General features: G+C 40.5%; 3 protein-coding genes across 6 annotated transcripts; all 3 read left to right on the forward strand.

The window, feature by feature from the left end:
- Positions 1-2,699: 2,699 nt before the first annotated feature.
- On the forward strand, positions 2,700-9,387 carry renbp (renin binding protein). 2 transcript variants are annotated; one of them, XM_055048709.1, is made up of 11 exons: positions 2,700-2,745; positions 3,978-4,083; positions 4,172-4,247; positions 4,339-4,414; positions 4,947-5,125; positions 5,464-5,688; positions 6,618-6,699; positions 7,324-7,499; positions 7,600-7,748; positions 8,461-8,548; positions 8,715-9,387. In XM_055048709.1, exons 2-10 carry the CDS (start codon positions 3,983-3,985, stop codon positions 8,498-8,500), a joined length of 1,104 nt encoding a protein of 367 aa, XP_054904684.1. In that variant the 5' UTR covers positions 2,700-2,745; positions 3,978-3,982; the 3' UTR covers positions 8,501-8,548; positions 8,715-9,387. The 2 variants fall into 2 exon arrangements, with proteins under 2 accessions (XP_054904684.1, XP_054904683.1); XM_055048708.1 differs by having other exon boundaries at positions 7,600-7,731.
- Positions 9,388-10,614: 1,227 nt separating this feature from the next.
- lrif1 (ligand dependent nuclear receptor interacting factor 1) lies at positions 10,615-17,249 on the forward strand. The gene is made up of 3 exons (XM_055048702.1): positions 10,615-10,820; positions 11,535-13,164; positions 15,124-17,249. Exons 1-3 carry the CDS (start codon positions 10,813-10,815, stop codon positions 15,934-15,936), a joined length of 2,451 nt encoding a protein of 816 aa, XP_054904677.1. The 5' UTR covers positions 10,615-10,812; the 3' UTR covers positions 15,937-17,249.
- Positions 17,250-18,335: 1,086 nt separating this feature from the next.
- On the forward strand, positions 18,336-20,926 carry LOC129371863 (uncharacterized). Of its 3 annotated transcripts, none has more exons than XM_055048711.1 (3): positions 18,336-18,425; positions 19,072-19,566; positions 20,347-20,926. In XM_055048711.1, exons 2-3 carry the CDS (start codon positions 19,084-19,086, stop codon positions 20,695-20,697), a joined length of 834 nt encoding a protein of 277 aa, XP_054904686.1. In that variant the 5' UTR covers positions 18,336-18,425; positions 19,072-19,083; the 3' UTR covers positions 20,698-20,926. The 3 variants fall into 3 exon arrangements, with proteins under 3 accessions (XP_054904686.1, XP_054904689.1, XP_054904688.1); XM_055048714.1 differs by having other exon boundaries at positions 20,350-20,926; XM_055048713.1 differs by lacking the exon at positions 18,336-18,425 and adding an exon at positions 18,892-18,955.
- The last annotated feature ends 1,820 nt before the right edge of the window (positions 20,927-22,746 follow it).

The raw sequence follows: 22,746 nt of genomic DNA on the forward strand, positions 1-22,746 counted from the left end.
CTCTGGTTCTCTGAGGTCAGGAGGTCAGGAACGCTGATCCTCCTGGTGGAACCTGTGGTATTCCTCTCATAGCTGGGTGGATATATGGAGTAAACGTGGTAGCTGCCTGTGAGGGTGCAGAGAGAGTTGGCAGACAAACATACAATTGATTCATGTTCATCTTAGCAATTGAACAAAACGCGGCGTCACAGACAAGCCTAGCGATTGGTTCTCAGCTGGGACTGACCGACTAGAAGCCAGACGAAAAGCAAGAATAACAAGATGGTGAAGAGGACGACCCAGGTGCTGTGAATCTGCGGTGCTGGAGAGAGGAGCTTCAGCAGGGTGAGCAGGACCATCATCAGCAGGACCAAGATCCCAAACACCATCATATAAACTGGAACAACTGGTGCCGCTGGACACTCATGTATGTAAACTGCACCTGTTAAAAAATAACACTGTTAAATTTCATCCTAAACTACAACCACCAAGGACTTGTCAAATTCTGTGACACTGTATATTTGAAGTATAAATACTTAAATAATATTTTATAGAATCATGCCTAAATTATGTCAGAATCACTGGCAGAATCATACCGAGTAGAAAGCAGCTGGTGATCAAGAAACAGCTTTGAAATGGAAACTCTTAATCCATTTCAAAGGTTGCAAAAACCAACTGGTGGCTTCAGAGGATTTTATGGAAAAATTGGCTACAAAAGAAAAGTTTTCCACCATTACATCATGTTCATGTTCATTCACAAACACATGCTGAGCGTTAATGCCACCACTGTTCAGGAGACGCTCCCAACAAGTATGGTTTTGTTAACACTATTACTATGTGTAAAGATTTGACTTCCCAGTGCAATATTTCAACCAGCACTGTTTGTCACTTCAAATCAGACGCAACAGAAAGGTGGCCGGTCTCGGTGACGAAAGTGATATGCCCCGAAGAATGACAAATTATGCAGATATATTCATCAGTAATAAGTTGATTTAAGAAAAAAAAAAACATCCAGGGCAGGAGAAATGTGTTTGAAACAAACACAAAATCCAAATCTGAAAAGAAAATAATGTGTGACTTACCCAAAGCAATCTGAACAACGGGGAACGCAGCCAGAATGAGGAAGGCACATCCTAAACACCAGACAGGAGTTCTTGTCAGTACATCATGTTGCTCCGCTTCCCCCCCCACCCAAGATCTGTACAGCGCTTACCTGCTATACACACACCAGCACCGACAACGCTGCACAGACAGTTCCCCTGAAACATACCTGCCATTGTGCTAAACAGAATATAAAGTTACGCCCGTCTAGAACTAGTAAGCTGCTCACTACAGAGATGGCAGGCAGCTTGACATCTGCTCGAGTAAGTAAAGCTGTCTTTACTGACAGAATGTCTCAACTCCTCACCAGAGTGTTCAAAGAATCTATTTCAACACTCAAGAAGAGAACCTGGAAATGAGGAGATTCCTCTGTTGCATCACTGCATTACCAGAAGGTAATGCAGTGATGCTGCCACTGGCAAGAAAGTAAATGGCAAGCAAGTTCCTCTGAAGCAACAGCAACAGGATGTGATTAGAAACTCGGGTGTTCAGTGGTATCGAAATATGGTTGTATTGATTATCTCTGTATGAGTCACCACATGACTGAATGTGTTACTGTCTGCTTTCATCCACATCGCTCATTGCTGATACCCAGAGGGACCCAGAGGAGGAAGGGAGGCGCCCTGCTGCGCAATCTGTGTTTGCGGTGAGTACAGTGTGTCAGAGGCAAGAGTTGGGTATGTCTGAGAGATCCCCCGAATTTAAGTTCACCTTGTCAGAGATCAAATTAATGAGCAAATTAGAACTTTTACCAATCTGATGATCTTTTATCTAATTAAAAACAAAACAAAACAAAAAAAAACTAATTGTCCTGTTTTTTTTGGGGTTTTTTTTTTTCATGATTCGTTGGTTGATTCACAGCTTCATTAATTTTAATTTTGACCCTCTGTTTAGTCATCCGTGCCTTCTTGTGCTTTTTTGTTAAAGACAGAATGTGGTTTATTTTTTTATACAATACCTGACTTAGAAATAATTCATTTGATCTCATTTTTAACTTTTTCATTTAAACCAGTGAGTTGGAGAACAAATTCTTATTCATAATATGTTCTCTCAGAATAGAGTGGCTCTTACAGGAAAGCACAAGCAGCCTTTCGTTTTTAAATCCCTGAGTTCACCTTGGAATTGCATCCAATCTCTCTTTTTGGCCTTTTATGATAGTCAATTTCTATATAAAGTATTTTATTTTTTATATGTTTATTGTTTAGCCTGAGCAGAAACTTTTGAATATGAGAGCTTCTGGCTTTGAAAAGTGTTTTTTTTTTAAGTGTCTTTGATTTGCAGCTGAGTGTTCTTGACCTATCATATCAAGAATGGGACAAAAACATGAGTCACGGATCACAATGGATCAGGAGTGTCCTTCTGTACAGACAGGGGGCGCTGTGGAGTCGCTCTGATGTCCATGGTAGTTTATAATTGTTGTTGGCTTAAACCATTGGCTTAATTATACATAACTCGTCGTATATGTGCTCTTCATGAGGAACACATAACTCCTGAAGGCTGCTGGCGTTCAGCGAACTAAATGTAAATAGTTCCGAATCCCCTGAGTCGGTCGGACCTGCTCGGCTCCGATTGGCTGTTTATTTTCCCTTCCTGCTGCGTCATGTGACCCACACAAGCAGCGGAGCTGATCCAGAGCAGACAGGCGGACCGCGGCTGGACCTGCAGGTAAAAGCCGTCCTTTAACATAGCTGCGTTTCGAAACGCAGAGAGCCAGCATCTCACTTGTTTAATCTCCAGGACGGATTAGGATTAGGCAGAGTTTTCTGTTTGCGCTTCAAGCGGCAGAAGAATCTCTAGGTCAGATTATCATGAGGCTTTAAATCCCACAGGATCAGATTTGAATTCTTAAAACTTTACATTTAAAACAGGACTGAAGATGGTAAATAAATGAAACATTTTGTCTTTGACAGCACCACTTTTTAGGAGGTTGCAATAAAATGAACATGCAGCCAGGAACTGAGCTCAGCAAAATCTGGAATAAGATGTCAGCAGTTTTTGGGTTAGAAGGTGTCATTTGAATTGGCTTGTGTGCGTCATTTCTAGGATTCATTGAGGTATTAGCCACAACAACATCAGTTTGACTGCTCTTCTGGAAGTGCATTTTTAAGGACAGACACTGATGTTGGACATAGAGGCAAATGTCTATCAAGCGACTCTGTTGGTTATATTTTACACAAATCAAACTGCTCTCTTACTAGTCATCACTCGATTTTTATTACCCAAATATTTATTAGGTGAATACTTTTGTTAGAATCATTTGAACATTAAAAGGAGTAAAGAGTAAAGTGACGAAAGAAAAAAAATGGGGAAAATGAAATGCGAGAAAGTGGAAATGTGGTAAATGTAGGGGTGTACAGGTTGTGTTTTTCTGGCCAATCATCTTTTAAAAAGCTTAGCCTGCTGATTCCGATTTTGGCCGATACTGATTTTTTTTGTCTGAATTGTTGCTCAGTATAGCAAGAAAATTATTGCGATATTGACAACAACAGTGGAGTCACTATTGTTAATTATAAACGTGCAGTGATATCTTGGTGGGCCAGTCTGTCAGTCAAATCTTTTTCACCAGAGAGCAAAAGAGGACAGTGGCTGATTCTTAAATGTTTGCCAAGTTAGATAAGATCAGTGGATAAGATCGGCTTCATATATAAAAATCGGCCGATCACTGATCTCCCAAAACTAAGAAAATCGGCTGGCTGATAAATCGGTGCACCCTTAATTTTTTGTTATTCAGCTCAAACTTATTGACATTGACAGAAAAACTTTAACAGTTAGAAGTGGCCATTTTCACACTTTTGTTCTTCTGAATGTAATAAAACTGTAGAATGATGAATGAAGCGCAGCTGCAGAGTCAGCATGCAGTTGGTCCTGGTTGTTGATCTCGCCATGCTGTCTGTCAGGAAGCATGTCTGTTGAGAAGCTGGAAGAGTGCCGGCAGCACATCCGGGCGCAGCTGGACGCTGTCGTGGAATTCTGGCTCAAATATTCCCACGACTCCGTACACGGGTACCGTAACTACACATCTGCTCTACGACTGGTCACGGTGCATTCAGTTATGGTTTCTGTGACAAACGTGTCTCACTTCCTGCTTCAGAGGCTTCTTCACTTGCATTGGGAGGGACGGTAATGTTTATGATGAGCTGAAGTATGTGTGGCTACAGGGAAGACAGGTCAGTCTCTGCAATGGATGTTTCAATATATTCTCCTCCCAGTAAACTTTCTTCCAGACTTAACATCTGAATGTTTTTTTTTTTTTTCTAGGTGTGGATGTACTGCCGTCTCTATCGCAGCATGGACCGCTTCCACAGGCCTGACATCCTGGAAGCAGCAAAGGCCGGTAAGTTTGAGGCTCCTGTGAGTCGAAACATTTGAATCGTTAAAACTAAAGTTGGCAGTTTTTTCCTGATAGGATAAACACACACACACACACACACACACACACACACACACACACACACACACACACACACACACACACACACACACACACACACACACACACACACACACACACACACACACACACACCTCATGATGTGATGAAGCTTTTTGTCCCGTTTTGGGCCTGGGTATGTGATCAGTCCACTTCAGGGCAGGGGTTTTGTTTGCTCTGAGCTGCTTTCTAATAACCTCCTGCAGGACGAAGCTGGTAGGATTTTACAGTCCGACAGTTATCTGTCATGCGCCTTGGCCAATTATTGACCAGAATTAGATTGCTTCCTTTGTCCAAGCTCTCACATCAACAACAGCATACATCCTCTTTTCTTAAAACTGGTAATGTCAGAGCATAACATTTAAGAGCAGTCAAAAAAGGCGTTGGATTTTTGGTGCGTCAAAACATAAACCACACTGATCTGTTTGCTTTGCAGGGGGAGAATTCCTCAGAAAGTTTGCACGTGTGTCCACTAATGGAAATCAGTGGAAATGTGCCTTTTGCTTAACAAGAGATGGCAAAGCTGTCAAAGTTCAGAGGACCATATTCAGTGAGTGTTTCTATATAATGGCCATGGACGAACTGAGCAGGGTCACTGGCGACATGGAAATGCAGGTAGGAATAAATCTGTCCCAATCTGTCAACTTGTATTCCTGATGAACTTTGACATTTTTACATTTTGTTTTTTAATTTCTAAGACTGTAGCTAAATGATGCTTCACCACTGTTTACCTAACAGGGAATGTAAAAAAAAAAATCTTCATGCCAATGAAATTTTTGCCATTAATAACATTATAATAACTTGTTTACTGTAACTGCAGTGTTTATTAGCTGATGTCATGTTGAAGTAGTGAAAACAATATTGCACCTTTAAACACCATTTATTCGGAGGCACATTCCTGGTGGTTCTCACACATTGTACGTGTGCCCGTGCTCCACTGCGGTACGTTTCAGCTGGAGGCCGAGCAGATGATGGAGCAGCTGATTTACTGGGTCCGGGAGGACGCGTCGGGTCTGGGAAGGCCCCAGCTTCCAGGGGACGTTCCCACCAACAGCATGGCAGTTCCCATGATGCTGCTTTGCCTGGTCCAGCAGCTGTCCGAAGGCCGGCCTGAGACGCGGAAGAAGTACGCAGAACTGGGAAGTTGGTGTGTGAGTGAGATTCAGCGACATGTCCAGGTGTGTGTCCAGTGAACACAGGTTTTTCATGCAAACATTTCAAAATTAACATATAGATGTAGGCTAATTCTGGTACATTAATTGCTACAAAGGGACAATTTTCAACATTTACTAAAGGTGTACATATAGACTTCTTTCACAATAAATTTTTTGTTTTAAATCGGCATCTTATTTACTGTTTTAAGCAATTTTACAAGCTTATCTACTTAGTGTATGTACTTCTATTAAAAATAACATCTTATATTATTTACCATCATTTCTTCAATTTGTGCCACATAGAAACTTAGATGATTAATCCCTGTTTTGATGATATTATTGCTTTACCACAGCTGGAAAAATGAATGTATAAATAAATCAGATAATACAATATTTGTTCATGTTTAATCAAATGAAGCTGTTTCTGTTTTTGCTTTCTTGCACTTTAAAATAACTTACTGTTTTCTTTTCTTAGTCTAAATCTATGAAGACATATAAGTCTATATTATGGCCTCAGGTAGAAACATAATTGCTCTATAAATGACGGTTGCATAAAACTTTCATGTTGAATTCGGGTCTATTGGTCAGATGACTAATGAAGAGTTATATATGCTTAGACATTTGCTTTGAGGTTATTCTAATAAAATATATAATATGATTGTTAATTCTTGTAAGAATGAGCAAGAATCATTTCTTTCAAACACAAAGAAATGAAAGCGATGTCTAAAAGTTGTTTTGTACAAGGACCAGACTGAAATCAGCTGGAGTTAATGGACAGATCTGCAGAAAGCCTGACGGTTTACAGACGACAGTAAAATCTAAAAGAAATGAAGGTCGAATGACTTTGCACATGAGAGCGTGCTTTTTATTTTACATTAGGTTAATTATTATTAATTCTGGAGTAGAATATGGTTGAAGCCTTTTGTTGTTTCATTGGGTGTAATCCGGCACAGAGAGACGGCACAGCGATCCTGGAGAACGTGTCTGCGACCGGAGAAGAGCTGCCTGGATGTCTGGGCCGGCTGCAGAACCCAGGTGACACTCAGTGTTAGTGAATGTTGAACCATAAGGTTAGTTATAAGGGCGTTGTAATATAAAAGGAGTCCAATTTCAAACTAAACAAAACACACTGATATATATATATATATATATACATACACACTGATGTATATATATACATCAGTGTGTGGCATCAATTTATGGAATGGATTGAAAGATGAGTTTAATAAAGTTCAAATACAAACCAGCTTAAAAAACTGTTCAAAAAGGAGCTTATTGGGAGTATGTTGCATAGAATGGGTGAATCAAAGACCAAGAATGTTATTGTTGATACTAAAAATGTATAAGTAATTGCACATTTATGGATCAAAATGTGAGGTGTAATTGACATAAAGTGTGGGAATAATTTAAGAGTTGATCTGGTGTGGAGAGACTGAAACGTCTGTAGGTTGATGAGTGTTGTTGAGGGGCAGGAAATCACAAGGTCTTGTGTTTTCTACCTGCTCCTTTTCAAACAAATTATGTAAAATTGCATGATCATTTGTTTTGTTTTTGTTTTTTCTCCTGTTTTTGCTTTTTGTCAGTTAAAATAAATGAGTTTCCTGGTTCCCAGCTGCTTGCTCAACAGTCTCCTCTGTTCTGTCTCATTCTCTGATACAGGCCACGCCCTGGAAGCAGGCTGGTTCCTGCTGCGCTATGCTGCCGACAACGAAAACAAGGAGATCCAGAGAACTGCCATTGAAAAGTTTGTGGAGCTTCCTTTCGAGAGTGGCTGGGATAAAGCCCACGGTGGCCTCTTCTACTTCCTGGACGTGGATGGTCACTGCCCCACTCAGGTCAGTGTGCACGCAGAAACTGCTGCGTTGCACTTTGCCTTTCATATGAAGGTCCGTGTCCGTAAAGGCGCCAGATTGGACCTTGTGTTTGTGTGAGCAGCTGGAGTGGAGCATGAAGCTGTGGTGGCCTCACAGCGAGGCGCTCATCGCCTTCCTCATGGCCTACAGTCAGACCAAGAACCCCGAGCTGCTGGAGAACTTCTTCAGGGTCTACGACTACACCTTTAGCCATGTGAGTGAAGCCTGCAGGTGAAGCAGCCGCAACAACAAAACCCTTTCATTTCTAATTCTGAAAGCCATGTCAGACCTAAAGAACTCTATCACCATCTTTAGAACCAAAGTGGACTTTTGTATTTTAGGAATTTCTAGATGATACGACCCACTAAACTTTTTTTTTTTTTCCATTTTGAAGAATCTGAATTGTACTGTTTTCTTCTTCTTAGATGTCAGATGTTTTTTGTTGGTTTTTAAAGCACATTTTCTCTTTGCTAACATGAGGACAAGAGTGTGACAGTTATTTTTTACAACAGTCTTATGGGCTTCATTCTATATTACTAAGTGTGGATAATTATATACATAGTTTTATTGTACACTTCAGCCAGAAAACTGTAATCTGATCTCCTGAACTACATACTGATATGAAGCTTAATTTTACCCAATAGTTCTAAGAGTAGGGATCATCAATAGAGTAAGGATCATCAATAGAGTAAGGATCATCAATGCAGTCTTTTCTGCATTAAGATGTTCTTTCACCTTTATCATCCCATCATGTTGGGTTAAATTCCAAACCCAATCCTTTACACTCCACAACTGTAGAAGCTGTCACATCTTATCTTCTAGTCGTGAATCAGTTCATTGATTTTTTTCTGACAACCTCTGAACCTGTTTTGAAACTTTGATTTTGAATGACCAACAAACTCTGTGACTCTCCATCCACTGGGGTATTTCTGTCTTTGTCCAGTTTCCTGACCCTGAGAGCGGTGAGTGGTTTGGCTATCTGACCCAAGAAGGGAAAGTCGCTTTGGATTTTAAAGGAGGACCATTTAAGGGTAAGCAGAAAACACAAAATCACACGTGCTGCTTAAAATACGGAGAGATCAGTCACACAAGACAGTATAATTCTGAACATATATTGAACACAATGGTCATGGGGTCGGGTGTGCTGCCACTTGAATTTTCTTTCACATTATAATCTGTGTGTGGTCTCTTCTCCAGGCTTCTTCCATGTACCTCGCTGCCTGTACATGTGTGAGAGTCTCTTGGATGATCTGCTGGGAAAACATGCCTGAGTATTCGGTGTTCAGATTAAATGGGAACTCATCTGATTTGTAGACCAGATTTCTGACTTAAGGCGCACGCACACACACACACACACACACACACACACACACACACACACACACACACACACACACACACACACACACACACACACAATTTATTTGGTCAGTATTTTCATTTCTGTCTGAAATCAAAAAGATTGACAGAAAAATGATCTATACTGTGAATTTAGGGTAAGATTCTTTTAGTACTTTGTTGCTTGGCTAATCTAACTTCCAAACACATCCATGATGGACAGGTAGACATTTGTTGTTTGTATTACTACTGCAGCTGCTTTGTTTTTATCAATAGAATTAATGCTGTTTTTGAATGAAGGGATGACCACTACCGAAGAGTCCGAGTGAAGACCTCCATCAACAAACGCAGTCATTAACGCACAAAACTGAACTTTCTTGTTAAAATGTGCCTTGTTCTTTAAATGATTGTATCTTTCCAACCTTCTCATTCTGCGTCTTAATGGCAGTTTTGGATTGACATGTCTTTGTAAAGCACTTTGAAATGCCTTGTAGCTGAAATGTGCTATACAAATAAAATTTGATTGATTGATTGATTGATTACAGTCTCAAAAATACAAAATAAAATCTCACATTTTAGTATTGTCCAACCGCTCATTGATTATGAATTTCAAAATATCAAATATTTCAATCAAGGTTTTTTTCAGTAATGACCCCAAATGCAAAGACTAAGAGCTGTTGTAACTGTTGGTTTTAAAGTGGACCCAAATGCAGCGAGGCAAGGTGATGAAGTTTTTAATAAAAAGTTAAGAAACTAACTGGGGAAAAAAAAATCACAAGACCACAGGCAACCAGGGTAAAAGAACAGCAAGGACTCAATGGGTGGAAGCAGAGAGATAACAGGAGGAACTAGTGAGGAGTGACGGAGATCGATATTAATCCTACCATTGCATTATGTGTAAACTTTAGTGAGACATTATCCATTTAGTGCATAGACATTTTCATAAATATTCACCCCCTTAAAGTAGTGACTCACTGATAAGAGGACAATGTTGGTGAATACCTGACTGTTTAAATTATATTTCTTTGTAATTATTACTTATTGGTAAATAAGTAAGTCTCCTCTGTTTTATAAAGGAGCAATATAGCAATGTGATGCACATTCTTTGCCTTTGCCACCTCGCAGTTGGTTGATTAAAAACATATATTCTCTAAGAGCAAATGAATGTAATGTGTTTCTCAGCACATTGAGGTACGTATGTCATCTGCATAGAAAGGCTGCGGTGAGGCAAACGTTCCTCAAGTATTTCTTTTAAAAGATGTAAAAGTTTCATGAAATTTTATTTATAAAATATTATTCTGCAGGAGTAACTTTTTATTTTTTTAAAAAGTTTGGAAACATCTACAGATGTCCAAGCAATAAATCTGACGTAAGTTAAATGAAAAATAATAACATGATAGAATTCGATGGGTTTTTTTGTTTTTTACCCCCAGGGGGCAATAGTTCAACAAAATCATAATGCCTTTAATTTTAAAGACAAAATACATGCTTGAAATAAAATAAAAATAATGCCATTTCTCAATCTAATTAAATTATAAATAATGTATTTCAGTCCCGAATGCGAATGAAGTGAAAGGTGAAAATTATTCATACAGTTCATCTAAAAAATAAAAATTAAAAAAGACGAAAAAAAGAAAACCAAAAACGCAAAACAAATCGTCTTAAACCTCCATCCTGCAGGTGGCAGCAGCACGACAGGCAAACATTAAAATCGTAGAAGAAGAAGGGACTTCAGTTAACGGTGTTCTTTGGAAGAAAAGCCGCCAGTGTTTGTTCAGATATAAGCTGCAAAGTGTCGATGACCGGGTGTTTCAGACACGTCAGTGATGGATGCCGTCAGTAGATGTGCTGACCTGTGACCCGCATCCAGCAGAAAGCAGGAAGTAGCCTGTTCCTGGAGGCTTGTTCCCTCCTTCCCTTCATTGTAAAGCAGCTTTTATCAGTTTAGGAGAGCGACATGGACAGGTATGTTGGAGACAACCCTTTTACTGTTCAGGCACAAGTAAAGTAACAGAAACGAAAAAAGCATTGACTCTCTCCTTTACATCATTAAAAAGGGACTCAGACAAATTTAAGCTTGATTAGGCCTAATAAAGATTTAAACTTTATTAGGCTGCTTCTCTAATAAAGTGCTAAAATATTAAGGATGACTTGAACTGTTGAAATGAGTATTTTGAAATCGTTTCTGTCGAATCTTCATTAATTTTTTGTTAAATAATCTTTGTTAAATAACTAGCTGCCATTCATGCCGCATTCTATAATGAATTATTTCAGTGGAATGAATTGTATGAATGTGCAACACCATTTTGCACATTTGCACACCATGTGTAAGCACACAAAGAGCCTCACAGGTCTCGGGATCTTCTCGAGAACTCTGGAGCAAGAACAGCAGAGCCTGGAGGTTTCTCAGAAATCCCACATCTGCCAGAGAAGCTCACAAATTAATTTCCAACCGTTTTGAATCACTGAAGCTCTGTGAGATTTTCTAAAGCTCAAAATCTATTCCTTTGGCTGCAGTTCAGCTTTACAACCAGGCTTTTTAGTTGATCTGCTGATTAGTGAAGCTACAATAGCTGCTGAGCAGGAGAATGTTTCTTGGAGATTAAAATGTGTAGTTTTGATATTTCTGTTATTTTTTCTCATGTGCTCATGTGCTCTTTTTTTTTTTTTTGCGGGTAGGAGGAGCGTCCACTACCAGGTAATGCCTGCTGTTGGAGCCGATGAAAAGGACAATATGAAGCTGATTCGTTTCCAACGGAGCAACAGCCAGACTCCCCCGACCCAGCAGGACGTCCAAAGGAGTAACAGACAGTCCTGCTTGACTCAGGTAATCAATGGACAGTCATTCCTCACTCAGACGCCCGTCCTGAGGACCAGCGGACTGTCTGACCTGACCCTGACGCCTGTTCAGTTACTCAATACACAGTTCTTCCCGACTCAGATCCCTGTCCAGTCTTTTCCCATCCAGACACCTGGCCAGATAATTAATGGACAGTCCGCCCCGATGCAGATGCCTTTCCAGAAGACCGATGAACGGTCCTACCTGACTGCAGCTCCTCAGAAAGTTCTTACAGTGTTTAAGCCCCTGCTTCAGAGCGCCTCTCCACCATTTGTTTCTCCGCTGAATGTGTTGGCTGGTCAAATGGACTCCTTAAAAACCAAAAACCCTCAGCAGCAGACCGGGGCCAGGATTCCCCAGACCGGATACCAGTCAGTAGAAGGCTTCAGTGAGATTTCAGCATCAGAGACATCTCAAGCACTTTGTAAGTCAGAAGTCCCAAATTTCCCTACTGAAGCACATGTCCCGAGTGTCTCCGTGTCCGAGCATCAGCCAGTTGTCAAGGATCAGACCTTTTCTCCAACTGCAAGCGTCTCTACCAAATGTAGCTCCCCTATTGTCATCTACATGTCACCAGACAGGACGGAGAGCCCAGAGGTGACCCAAGTGGAGATTGGGTCACCTCTGGATGGGTCACCTGTGGGCCACAGAGCCATTGGCTCTGCGGCTGAGAGGGTCAGAGAACTGGCAGCGATGGTAGACACTTGTGATTCGCTGTGCAAGAGTGCAGGATCAGAACCATTCACCTGTGATGCACCTTTAAAAAAAGGACCAACCCCCAAGTTAAAACTGATTCCAAAGGTATCGGGGAGACCTTACAGTCCAACACGGTGGGTCATAGAGGAGATGGGTAGCTGTGTAGCCATAAAATCGCCTACTTCTGAATCTGCCCACTTCTCCAAGAAGCAAGAAATTCCCAATGAAACCCTGCCGGAAAATCCAAATTCTTGGATGCTGTATGATGGAAGGATGTTTTATGGAACCAAAGTAGGCCGCTTGCCTTCTGTGACCCCCATTGCCACACAGTCACTTCCTCCATCTTCATTTTCGTCTTTACAACAGCCAGTCAGATCAGCGGGACCACTAACAAACGAAGTGATTGATCTTTGTGACGACAACTGCTCTCTGTCCTCTAACATGTCCTCCGTTTACTGCGAAGAGGAAGACCATGTGATCTTTGTGTCTTATGTTCCACCCAAGCCCAGGTCTGGCTCTGGCCTGAAGGATGGGTTGGGCAGTGGAAGCTCCAGCAGCAGGAGTAATGCTACGGGAGGAAGAGACACAGGTTGGGTCCAGAGCCCCCCCATCAGCTTCGATGGTTCCGGTCCCACAGAGCTGGTCAGAGTTGAGAGTGTAAACCCAAAGTGTCTGATGGGAATCACTGAGCAGTGTCCAGATAATCTGGAGATGGACACTGAGGCGGGAAGCTCAGGGAGTCCCAGCAAGGATGAACATCCTGCCACAGTACAGGTGAGGTCGTTTCCTGAATCACAAATCAACTTCAGCCTTATGGGGCCAGATCAGTGGTCTCCAACCATTACAATCCAAAAAGCCATTTTTCCCCATTAGTTCAGCTAAGTAAAATAGGCTTAGAACCACAAACCTTCTTGTAATAACCTTAATAAAAACCTTGTAAAAACCTTGTAATATTGAAAGAGCAACTATTTTTAAGTTTTTAGACAAACACAAATGGCAACAGGATGGAAATAAATGTTGGTTATTGATATTAACCTGGTACCAGTTTCAGGTTTTCTTTGCGATCCAATCAGTAGATTGAACTGGATTCAGCAGACGTTTCTGGATTGAATTTATGCATAAAAGCAATTATCCTCAAGCACATGTCTGATGTTTGCTGAACTCAAAGGCATCACAGAGCATGCTGATTTAACAAAGTGCTGATCACTTGGGAACCTCATTAAGGTGAAAGTGGCTGATTGACTGTAGTGTTACTAATTCACTGAAATGTTCCTGCTGTTGGCCTACCAATGATCCTGAGCTGGACTGATCTAGTCCAGAGCTGCTTTGGTTGATGTGAACCAGAGTAGAAATCTAATCTAAAATTTTCACCACTTTGTGCTTTTTAAGACGCTGGAATAAACTTTGCTTTTGGGCTGAAACAAGATGCCCGGGGCGGCCATATTGAATTTGGAACATTGGTTCCAAGTGCTCCTGTGAAAACCTGATCATCAACCAGACCATTCATACTAGAAAGATGAATAATTATTCAGAGCTTCAGCAAGACTTGTAACAAGTCCTGGCTTGTTCTTCCCAGAGGCAGTTTTCTGTTGTTTTCAAATATCCCAGATGATGACGCATCTTCATTTAAAACTTTTACCTCTCGGCAGGTTTTAAAAATTTAAAACACAACTCGCATGCACAAACTCAAACATAAAATTGATGTCTTGAGATTTTTCTACTCTGGGTTCCATTTTCAAAAGCGATTATTTGAGGTCTCCCAAAACACAAACGATCATTTAGACACACAGCCTAAATTATGAAGTATTTTTGCAGATACATCTAATCTGGTCTTCATGTGGACTGAGTCTTAGAAGGACAGAGTTATGTATTTTCTGGCCATATAGTGGCTTTTTATAGCACAATCACCTCTGCAAAGAAGGATTCTGCATGAGGAACATCATGGAAAACCTGGAGCAACTGATCTGTGAGACAAAGACTCAAAATGTAAGCAGAATGTCTTCAGCTGGAGGTTTGAGAACTGATGTTGTATTGACTGCAGTAGGGGATTTCTGACACCCATAAACAGAACCATTTATAGTGACTGAAGAAAGTTAGAGAGTGTTAGACTTAGACTTCCTTTATTGTCATTGTACAAAAAAAAACACAAGGTGAATCTTGACAACAAAATGTCGTTACTTGGCTACCAGTGTAGCAGAGCTAAAACCTTATACTACCCAATAAATAAATAAATACAATACAAGTGCCATAGAATACACAGGGTCTGTGTTGTGAAAAAAACAAAACTAAAGTGCATGTATTGACCATGTCCATGGGGGGTCATTTGGTTTGTGAGTGTGTGTGGAGGGGTGTTAAGTGGCGTTAAGCAGTCTGATGGCCCAGGGGAAGAAACTGTTCAGTAATCTGGTTGTTCTGCACAAGATGCTGCGGAACCTTCTTCCAGACGCCAGGGGAGAAAACAGTCCATGGTTGGGGTGGGTGGGGTCGGAGAGGATCTGGGGATCTAGGAGCTTACTAAAATGATGTTCTGAATTTAAATCCTAAAATCTTTGTGTATATTTCTACAAATTTCCAACTCATGTAGATCCTAGGCAGCATGCTGTTTCTCTGACCGTGGATTACTCGCCTCTGGAGATTAATATGCAAAGAAGGATTCTATGTATTCATTTCTATGTTTTTCTCTACCCAGCAGATTTTGTTGTTGAATAATTGTGTTGTTTTTTTTCTAACCAGCACATCTCTGAACTTCCTGGTCCTGTGGGCACATCTTCATCAGCACCAGAACCTTGTCAAAAGTCCGACCACCAGCTCAGGAACATGTTTGGGATTACAGCTGATGTGAAAATTTACCTTCAAAAGATTGATGAAATCCCACGTCGGTGTGTCTCAGCAAGCGTGGTACAAACAAAGTCCGGAGGTCCAGTGGACGGAAGTGACCTGTCGAGAGATGTTGTAAAAGCCAAAGAGGTTTCTCTGCGGGACTTTCCCAGTCCAGATAAACTGGACGTTAACGTCCGGACTGAAGGGGAGCACTCACCGCCTCCTCACTCCAGAACTCTGAGAAATCCGTGTGTCTCAAAGGAAAACTGCTGCTCCTTTTCACCTCAAGCCAAGTCTGTGTTCAACTACATTGAACCCATTGACGAGGACTTCACCGACGAAAACGACCTTCCCCAGTTACAGGACTCGCCTGAGGACCTTCAGACACAGACAGATGTGGAAGTCAACGCGAACACTAGGAGAATGGGGCGGACAAGGAAACGCACCATGTGTCTGTGCTGTGTCCCCCCTACTTTTCTTCCCGTTATCAAATCCGGCACCAGTTTGGAAGGGTTGGAGATGTGGATGTCAGCGACAGAGCCGGCAAGTAAACGAGTAGGGCGAACGAAGGCTGCGAGGAAAACCTCCTCGAGGATCAGCCACCCCAACTGTGGGGTACACAAGCCTCCTGCCGGCAGTGACCTCTCCGCTGTCCCCGAGGGGTTAAAAAGACACGAACAGATCAGGAGACCCAATGAACATCAGGCAAAAAAGCAACACAAATAACCCAAAGCAGTGCTGGGACACTACAACACTACAACACTAGACAGGAGCTTCATGTTTCACCTAACGGATGAAATAGTTAGTCATGTAACATTTTTGCTCCGTTTCTAAACACTCTTCTGAAATATGCAACATGTTTTTATAAATTTGGTTGTATCTGAGCACGACTCTACAAATAGCTGCACTAATTGGTTTCTATTAAGGCAATGTTAGTATTTTAATGTTAATATAGGGTTAGAGTTTGAGTTTATTGTTGGTTTCTCATTGCCTCTTAATTTTTAGTCTATTTAAAAAAGGAGTCATGCAACACTTACTAACCTCAGAGATGTAGTGTGACATACAAGACTCCTAAATCACAGACCTAAACACTCCTTTTCTAAGGTAATGTGGAAGTTTTTGGGTTTTTAAGGTTGCACATTACTGAGAAAATGGCATGAATTTGTACTGATGCATAATGCATTAATATTTTAACAGTTGGTTCTGGTCCTATGGATTAAAGCTCCACCCAAAGTGCTTTCTGATGTGGTTATGTGTGCCAGAAAAGTTTCTGCTGTATCTAATTTGCCAGTAAAATAAGAAGTCTACCTCTGTTGTAACATCAGATTGCCCATCCAGTCTGTCTGCACTGGATCTGCAAAGTTAGCTGCCTTTGTACTAACTTTTTTCTAACAACTATTAAAGTGCAAATGTTCTCATTCTAATTTACATTAATGCTTAAAGGAAAGCACACACTTTGTAAATTCATTGTTTTAATGTTCTTACGGTGGTGCGAGTCTATTTCATTTAATTGGTAAAGAGAAAGCCAAAGTGAAAAAGTTAGTGTGAAATACTAAATACCAAAACTTTACATGTACAAAGTATTCATCTTTCATTTAGCCCACATTTCTACATTAAGATGTTTTCATTGGACTAAGTTCCTCTGAGGACAGCCTAAATATTCCTAAGCCAATGTACATTCATATTAAAGTAATTTGATTTATTTTCCCCCCAGAAACTCAATTACTAAGTGAAACACATTTTAATTCCATAAAGCCTTCATTTATGTTGATTGTGATTGTGTCCTGCTAATGAAAAAATAGTTAAGATTATAAACAATTTAATACATAAATGTAGGCTTAAAGAAAAGTATGTTTCATACCCACCTCCACTTTATTTTCAGAAGGTGCTTTTAATCTGAAATTCTAATCCAGAGGTTCCCAACTTTTCTAATCCTCTGAATCATTTTGCCCTCAGTCCACCAACACAAATCATCTTGTGAATACAAAACAGCTGTTTTTTTATTTATTTAAATAAATTTTTATTAATTAATTAATTTACATTTTTTGGTCATTTTTCTCACTGCAGATCCTGCAGCATCTTCTATCTTCTAGTGGGAAAACCTGCCACTAAGTGGTTGTTGGTCTCTCTTTATTTTTATTTTTAATTTCTCCCACCACAAACAGCCATCTTCTTCTCTTCTGAAAGAGGAAATTGTAATTGAAGCCTAATGGAAAGTACAAATATTTTATTTCTTTCAGTGGTAAGAAAATGGTAGAAATACAGCTAAATAAAATGGATAACAGCAGTATTTTTCTTAAGTCAGTGTTGAAGTTGCATTTTAAACTTTTTGTTCTTTCTACTTTTAAGTTTTAGAAAAATGAAAAACTGACAAACTCAATAACTTATTTTATAGAATAAAATTTGGAATGGGGAAAAAATGTTGATATATACTCTATATACACACATATATGTATGAAAGAGTTGGGACTACAATGACCATAGTCCTGTTTTTCAATATTATTAGGAATCATATTCTTATGATTGGAATATTACATCAGACCTCTAAACATTTTCAAAACAATATGAAATTCATTGCCACATTGATGCATTAAATCTCTGGGCTGTTGTCAAGAGGAAGAGGAGAAACACCAAAAGCAACAAGGCAGATGAAGGCTGATCAAAGCGATCTGGGCTCCCTGTGTTGATGCAGTAACTCATGCAAGAAGAGGCTCAACAAAGTAGAGTGCATAGAAATGAACAGTTTTAAAGCCTGACATTTGTGCTTAAAACATTCATTTTTGATTGGTCCAATGTAATATTCTAATAAGTTTTTTATTTATTTTTTTACCTGTAAGCAACACTCATTAAAAATGCACAGAAGTTCAATCTTGATTTATTTTTCCTATATACCGAATCGGTATTTAAGAACTGATTCGCATATAAGAATTATGGCACTTATCTACAATATTCCAGTTTTTTAGATGGAATATATTTTAAAAGTGCATATGTTGTCCAAACGAATGACAAAAAGAATAGATGTAAAAAAAAACAACCAAAAAAAAACTGGTATTTCTTTGTCGTTCTGATGTGTTACTACTCCAGATCTGCAGGTTTCATGCGCTTTTATTCTGACAAGGTCTGCACCGGAAGTTTGTCTTTTTTCTTTGGGAAATCGAAATTGTACTGTCGTGAACGTGTTAGTGGTTTACTCGTCTGCTTCCGCGCTCATCTAGGTAAGTGGAAAAGGTCGTGATGGTTCTTGTGAGAAGAGCTTTTTGGTAATATTTAGCTTGATAACAGCTCATATTGGTTCGACGAGGAGCCCTCCTTTTTTCAGTGTAACCTTTGATTGTGAAGAAGATTTTCGTTTCTTTCTGTCTCGTTTCTGTCTGTCTTATTAAATTGAGCTAACAAAGAATACTGAATGCGTTTAGGCAGAAGGAGTCTTGGATATGTTCGCTTTATCAAAAACCGAAGTCAGACTTATTTGCTGGGTGGGAACAGCAGAGGGCGACAGAGAGCTAACATCCCAGTTCACATCTACTTTTCCGGGTTAGACACTAAAGGCGTTTCAAACGTCATTTCCCTTTCACCTGTTCAGTATTTAAAACCTATTATATTTATTTAAACTTTTATAAACGTTACCTTTAGGAGCTGTATTGTAAAACTCTTCACTGATGTAAAATAAATGTTGTTTGAAGCGATGAGTTTGTGCAACCTGCTATAGGCCACACCTGGGCACTGGAGAAACCTTAAAACAAAAGTATGTTTTTTTTTTTCTTTTTCTTGAATCAGTGCAATGCAGTAATTATGTTTTCTGAGTCAGGATTTAGTTGACATGAAAAGTAGATTAATCATACTTTATTATTTTCTTCCTAGATAAATCTAATCATGGAAGAGTGTGGTGATTGGGAAATTAACATTCCTGTGGAGGCCGAGGTGAAAACTGTTCCCTTGAAGAGCTTACCAAAGTCAGTCATCGGGAAAATAGGCCTCCCTGTCTCTGAGGGCGACCCTGCCCGGAAGCAGAGTGACTCAACAGATGTGACGTGGATCTGTCCAGCGGTGGTCAGAAGAAAAGGACAGGAATCTGTCTCAGGCTCAGGAAGACATTTGGCTGACGAGGTGCTCTCGTTCGTTGGCTCGCAGGTTCCAGGATGTCCTTTGAAAATGTCTTTTATTTCCTCCAACCGAGCAGCCAAGGACGTGCTCAAGAACATCTCCCCTGGAAGACGTTCGTCCAAAGAAGAGCTTTTGAGTCGGGACTCAGCTCTGCTGGCCGATGACGACGCTATTGTCATCTACAAAGGGCAGATTTATCTGTGCATCAGGAGGACCAAGAAAAGAACTTCGAGGAGAAAGAAACGGCAGCCGGTATGTCTTTTTTTCTCAGGCTGCCAAGTCTTCAACATCAGGCCTGCCATCCACAAGCCACACCAGGATAAATAGTTTAGTAAAACGGGAAATATCGTCTGTGAAAACTGAATGGTTCACTCTTACCTCTGGAACCCAAACCAACCTAAGGTCATACAGGTAGATCTGGTCTGAACTTTTCTCTGTTTGCCTGCCTTGCCTAGTCTGGCCTACTTCCCTCAGACTACAGGAAACAGACCTTGAAAGGTTCAAGGATCCCACCCTTTACTGTCTCTGATTGGTTTATGGGCTCAATGTGTACCTTTTATGAACCTTAGGGAGTTTATTTTTTGTTTTCTTTTGTCCCTGCTGTGTGTTTACAGTTGAGGGATTTGAGATTTTTTTTTTCCAAATTTACTATTGAGAAATCTGGTCGCATTTGTGACCAAATTAGTTGTACTCCAGAGCACTGAAATCCAGATTGAAACTTTATAGACATGTACTTTTCCTGGATATGGACCACTTTTTTCGGGACCTTAGACAGAAAAGACAGTTTGCACATGGGATGGAGATGAAAAGTCTTTTTAAATTTTTCTATTGAACACACTACGCTTAAGCCAGGCTGGGTGGGTCTTGATGTGCATTTTGGAGAATGTAAATGTGTCATGAGTTCTTCTCCTTACTTCACTTCGACACTGTACATCGAAGACAATAAGCAGAGGTTAAAATGAGGAGTTTACTGTGAAACATTTCCTGTTATGAAACAATTTTAGCCTGATGTTCTGTTTGCCTGTTTTCCAGAAGGATGGCAGACCGAAGATAAAAACCGATGCAGGTAAAGTGAAATGCTGTGAGAAGACTGAGCTGAAAACAAAAGCCGTTCCCTCGGTCAGGGATGAGTCCTCGGCCCCCCGGCCTTCTGACAGCACATGCAGAGCAGACGGGGACAGTCCAGGAAGAGACCAGGAAGAGGTCTGGACCAATCACATGAATGGGAGTCAGGTGAACAGTCAGGAGGATGAGCACAGTGGCAGACAGTGGTGGACATCGGGGGAGCCTGTTGGGGGCGCTGCCGCCTCCATATCCAGAGATTCAGAATATGAAGAGCTGGAGCGGGAGGAGGAGATAGCGAAACTATATCAACTAGTTTAGACATAAATTAATGAGATGATCTGCCATTTGTTTTTTCTACACTGGGATTTTCCTGCTCATTCTGGACTCGTTTCAAACCCATGACCACTAGAGTCAGACTTGGAGGATGTCTCCACTTTACAAGGACAAACTCTTTATTTAATGCTGTGACAGCTACTCTTATATTCAGATTAATAGACAGTGGTTTGAATCTTTTGAAATGAGCATAAATAAACTATGATGAACAGACCTCTTCAGATATCTGGGTGTTTTTTTCAGTCAAACGTCCAATTACTTAAACATACAGTTCATGTAAATAATGTTTAAACACTGAACTCTAACAGTAGTTTGCTGCTCTGTCCAAGTTTACCATTGACACATTTTATCTTCACATTAAGATTCATGTAAGGACAGATGGCTTTATTTAAGCCTTTCTGCATACCTTTCTGGATAGTAAATTGTTATTGCGATAAACATCATTTTGACACCATTTTCTACAAATACAACTGTAATAGCAAAGGGTATCGGCTTAACCCTCTGATGCGTAAGTGGGTCTTTTTGAACCGGAGAGGTCATTGTTTTGCAGAATCTTTGCAATGAAAAGTTCTCACTTTATGTTCCAGGTATTCCTCAGATCAACTCAGCCCTCTGGGACTGTCAGCAGAAACGGCAACTTTATACCTGTTGGGGAAAATATAGACTATATTTGCTTTGCATTTCCCTGGTCATGGCAATGATATAGTATGATCTAATTAGATTCTTGATTAATATGGGTTGTTGCTTTGATATTGTATGGTGTTTTTGTTCAGTGTGCCCCTTATTTAAACCTGAGCCCCTGCTCCTCCAAAGGTCTCTGCAAGGCCCTGTTTGTAGCTGTGATTGACAACATTAAGCCCCGCCTCCTGGCTGCTAATGATTGTTGTTGTCTTTTGGGGTTTTTTTTGGTCAGCAGTGGTGTGTTTTTCCAGACATAAATAGCAGCTAAGGGAGAAGGTGCAGGAGATGGATCTTTTCACAGACGACCTCTTATAGTCTCACGACATGGTGACAGTTTTAACACAAATGTGAAAAAAAAATAAAGAAATAAGTTTCTTAATGCAGTTTTAAGGTTTCTGTTACAGATTGTGACAAATGAGTTTTAAAACACTTTCTAATGCAGTTTAACTAAAACTCACTGCGTTTTAGCCACCAGGTGGAGTTAGTGTTATTTCTACCCTGTTTGATGCCATCGCAAGGCCTCATCCAGCAGCTGTGCACTGTCAGTTTTTGATGTGAGCCTCACAGTTAGGGCGGCAGGATGTGGAAGAGAAAAAAGCTGACAGATCTCTGGTTCTTCTGTTAATTTCTATAAAGTGCTGCTGTTCTGACTTTAATAAACTGGTGGGCCATCTCCCACAAACTGTTTCTAACATTTATTTAATTTATGTTGCGTTCTCCTTCCAGTTTTTTGGCGCTTCTCATCAGACCTTTGGGTTTTCTGAATCTGATTCTTTTTGTACTCTTTCCCCCTCCCCCCTCTTGTTCTTTCTGTTAAACCTTTTTAACACGTCTCTGCAGTTGTAGAGCTAGATACTACATAAGTGAGGAAACAAAGACGAGTCCAGCAGTCCATCACTAGCAGATAAGGGGTACTTGAGCAGACTGAGGAAGCAGAGTCAGAGGGATGCTCCATCCTTCAGATTGAAGACGGGATGTCAGGTTGGCAGCTATCTACTCTGCTAAATGGCTTGGAAATCTTTGGAAAGTCAACAGCCCCAGCTGTTGAAACAACCTGGGTCTCTGTGACTGAAGATCCTGTTAAAGGGGCATTATGTGTTTTCAAGGCATATAGTGTCATTTTTAAAGCACAATCAGGTAACTTATCTACAATTGTTATAAAAAAGTTACATCTAGATGTCACATTTCATATATTTCTTGTACGTTTTTCCAGGTTTTTGTGGGCCCTGGTGATTCATATTTGAAAGTAGGCCGACAGGAAAGAGGGGGAAACATGCGGCAAATCTCAGCGGGTCTGGGAATCGAACCCGCAACGGCCATGTCGAGGATTAAGGCCTCCAAACGTGGGTTGTG

This window comes from Poeciliopsis prolifica, unplaced genomic scaffold (assembly GCF_027474105.1).
Source record: "Poeciliopsis prolifica strain line A6 unplaced genomic scaffold, Auburn_PproV2 SCAFFOLD027, whole genome shotgun sequence".
Classification (NCBI taxonomy): Eukaryota; Metazoa; Chordata; class Actinopteri; order Cyprinodontiformes; family Poeciliidae; genus Poeciliopsis; species Poeciliopsis prolifica.

Excerpts from the sequence above, each read along its gene's own strand:
- renbp (XM_055048708.1), top strand. The coding sequence starts at position 3,983 with ATGTCTGTTGAGAAGCTGGAAGAGTGCCGGCAGCACATCCGGGCGCAG. Across the intron at positions 4,084-4,171 it reads TCCCACGACTCCGTACACGG|AGGCTTCTTCACTTGCATTG; the intron begins GTACCGTAACTA and ends TTCCTGCTTCAG. Across the intron at positions 4,415-4,946 it reads CCTGGAAGCAGCAAAGGCCG|GGGGAGAATTCCTCAGAAAG; the intron begins GTAAGTTTGAGG and ends TTTGCTTTGCAG.
- lrif1 (XM_055048702.1), top strand. Across the intron at positions 13,165-15,123 it reads AACATCCTGCCACAGTACAG|CACATCTCTGAACTTCCTGG; the intron begins GTGAGGTCGTTT and ends TTTTCTAACCAG.
- LOC129371863 (XM_055048711.1), top strand. The coding sequence starts at position 19,084 with ATGGAAGAGTGTGGTGATTGGGAAATTAACATTCCTGTGGAGGCCGAG. Across the intron at positions 19,567-20,346 it reads GGAGAAAGAAACGGCAGCCG|AAGGATGGCAGACCGAAGAT; the intron begins GTATGTCTTTTT and ends CCTGTTTTCCAG.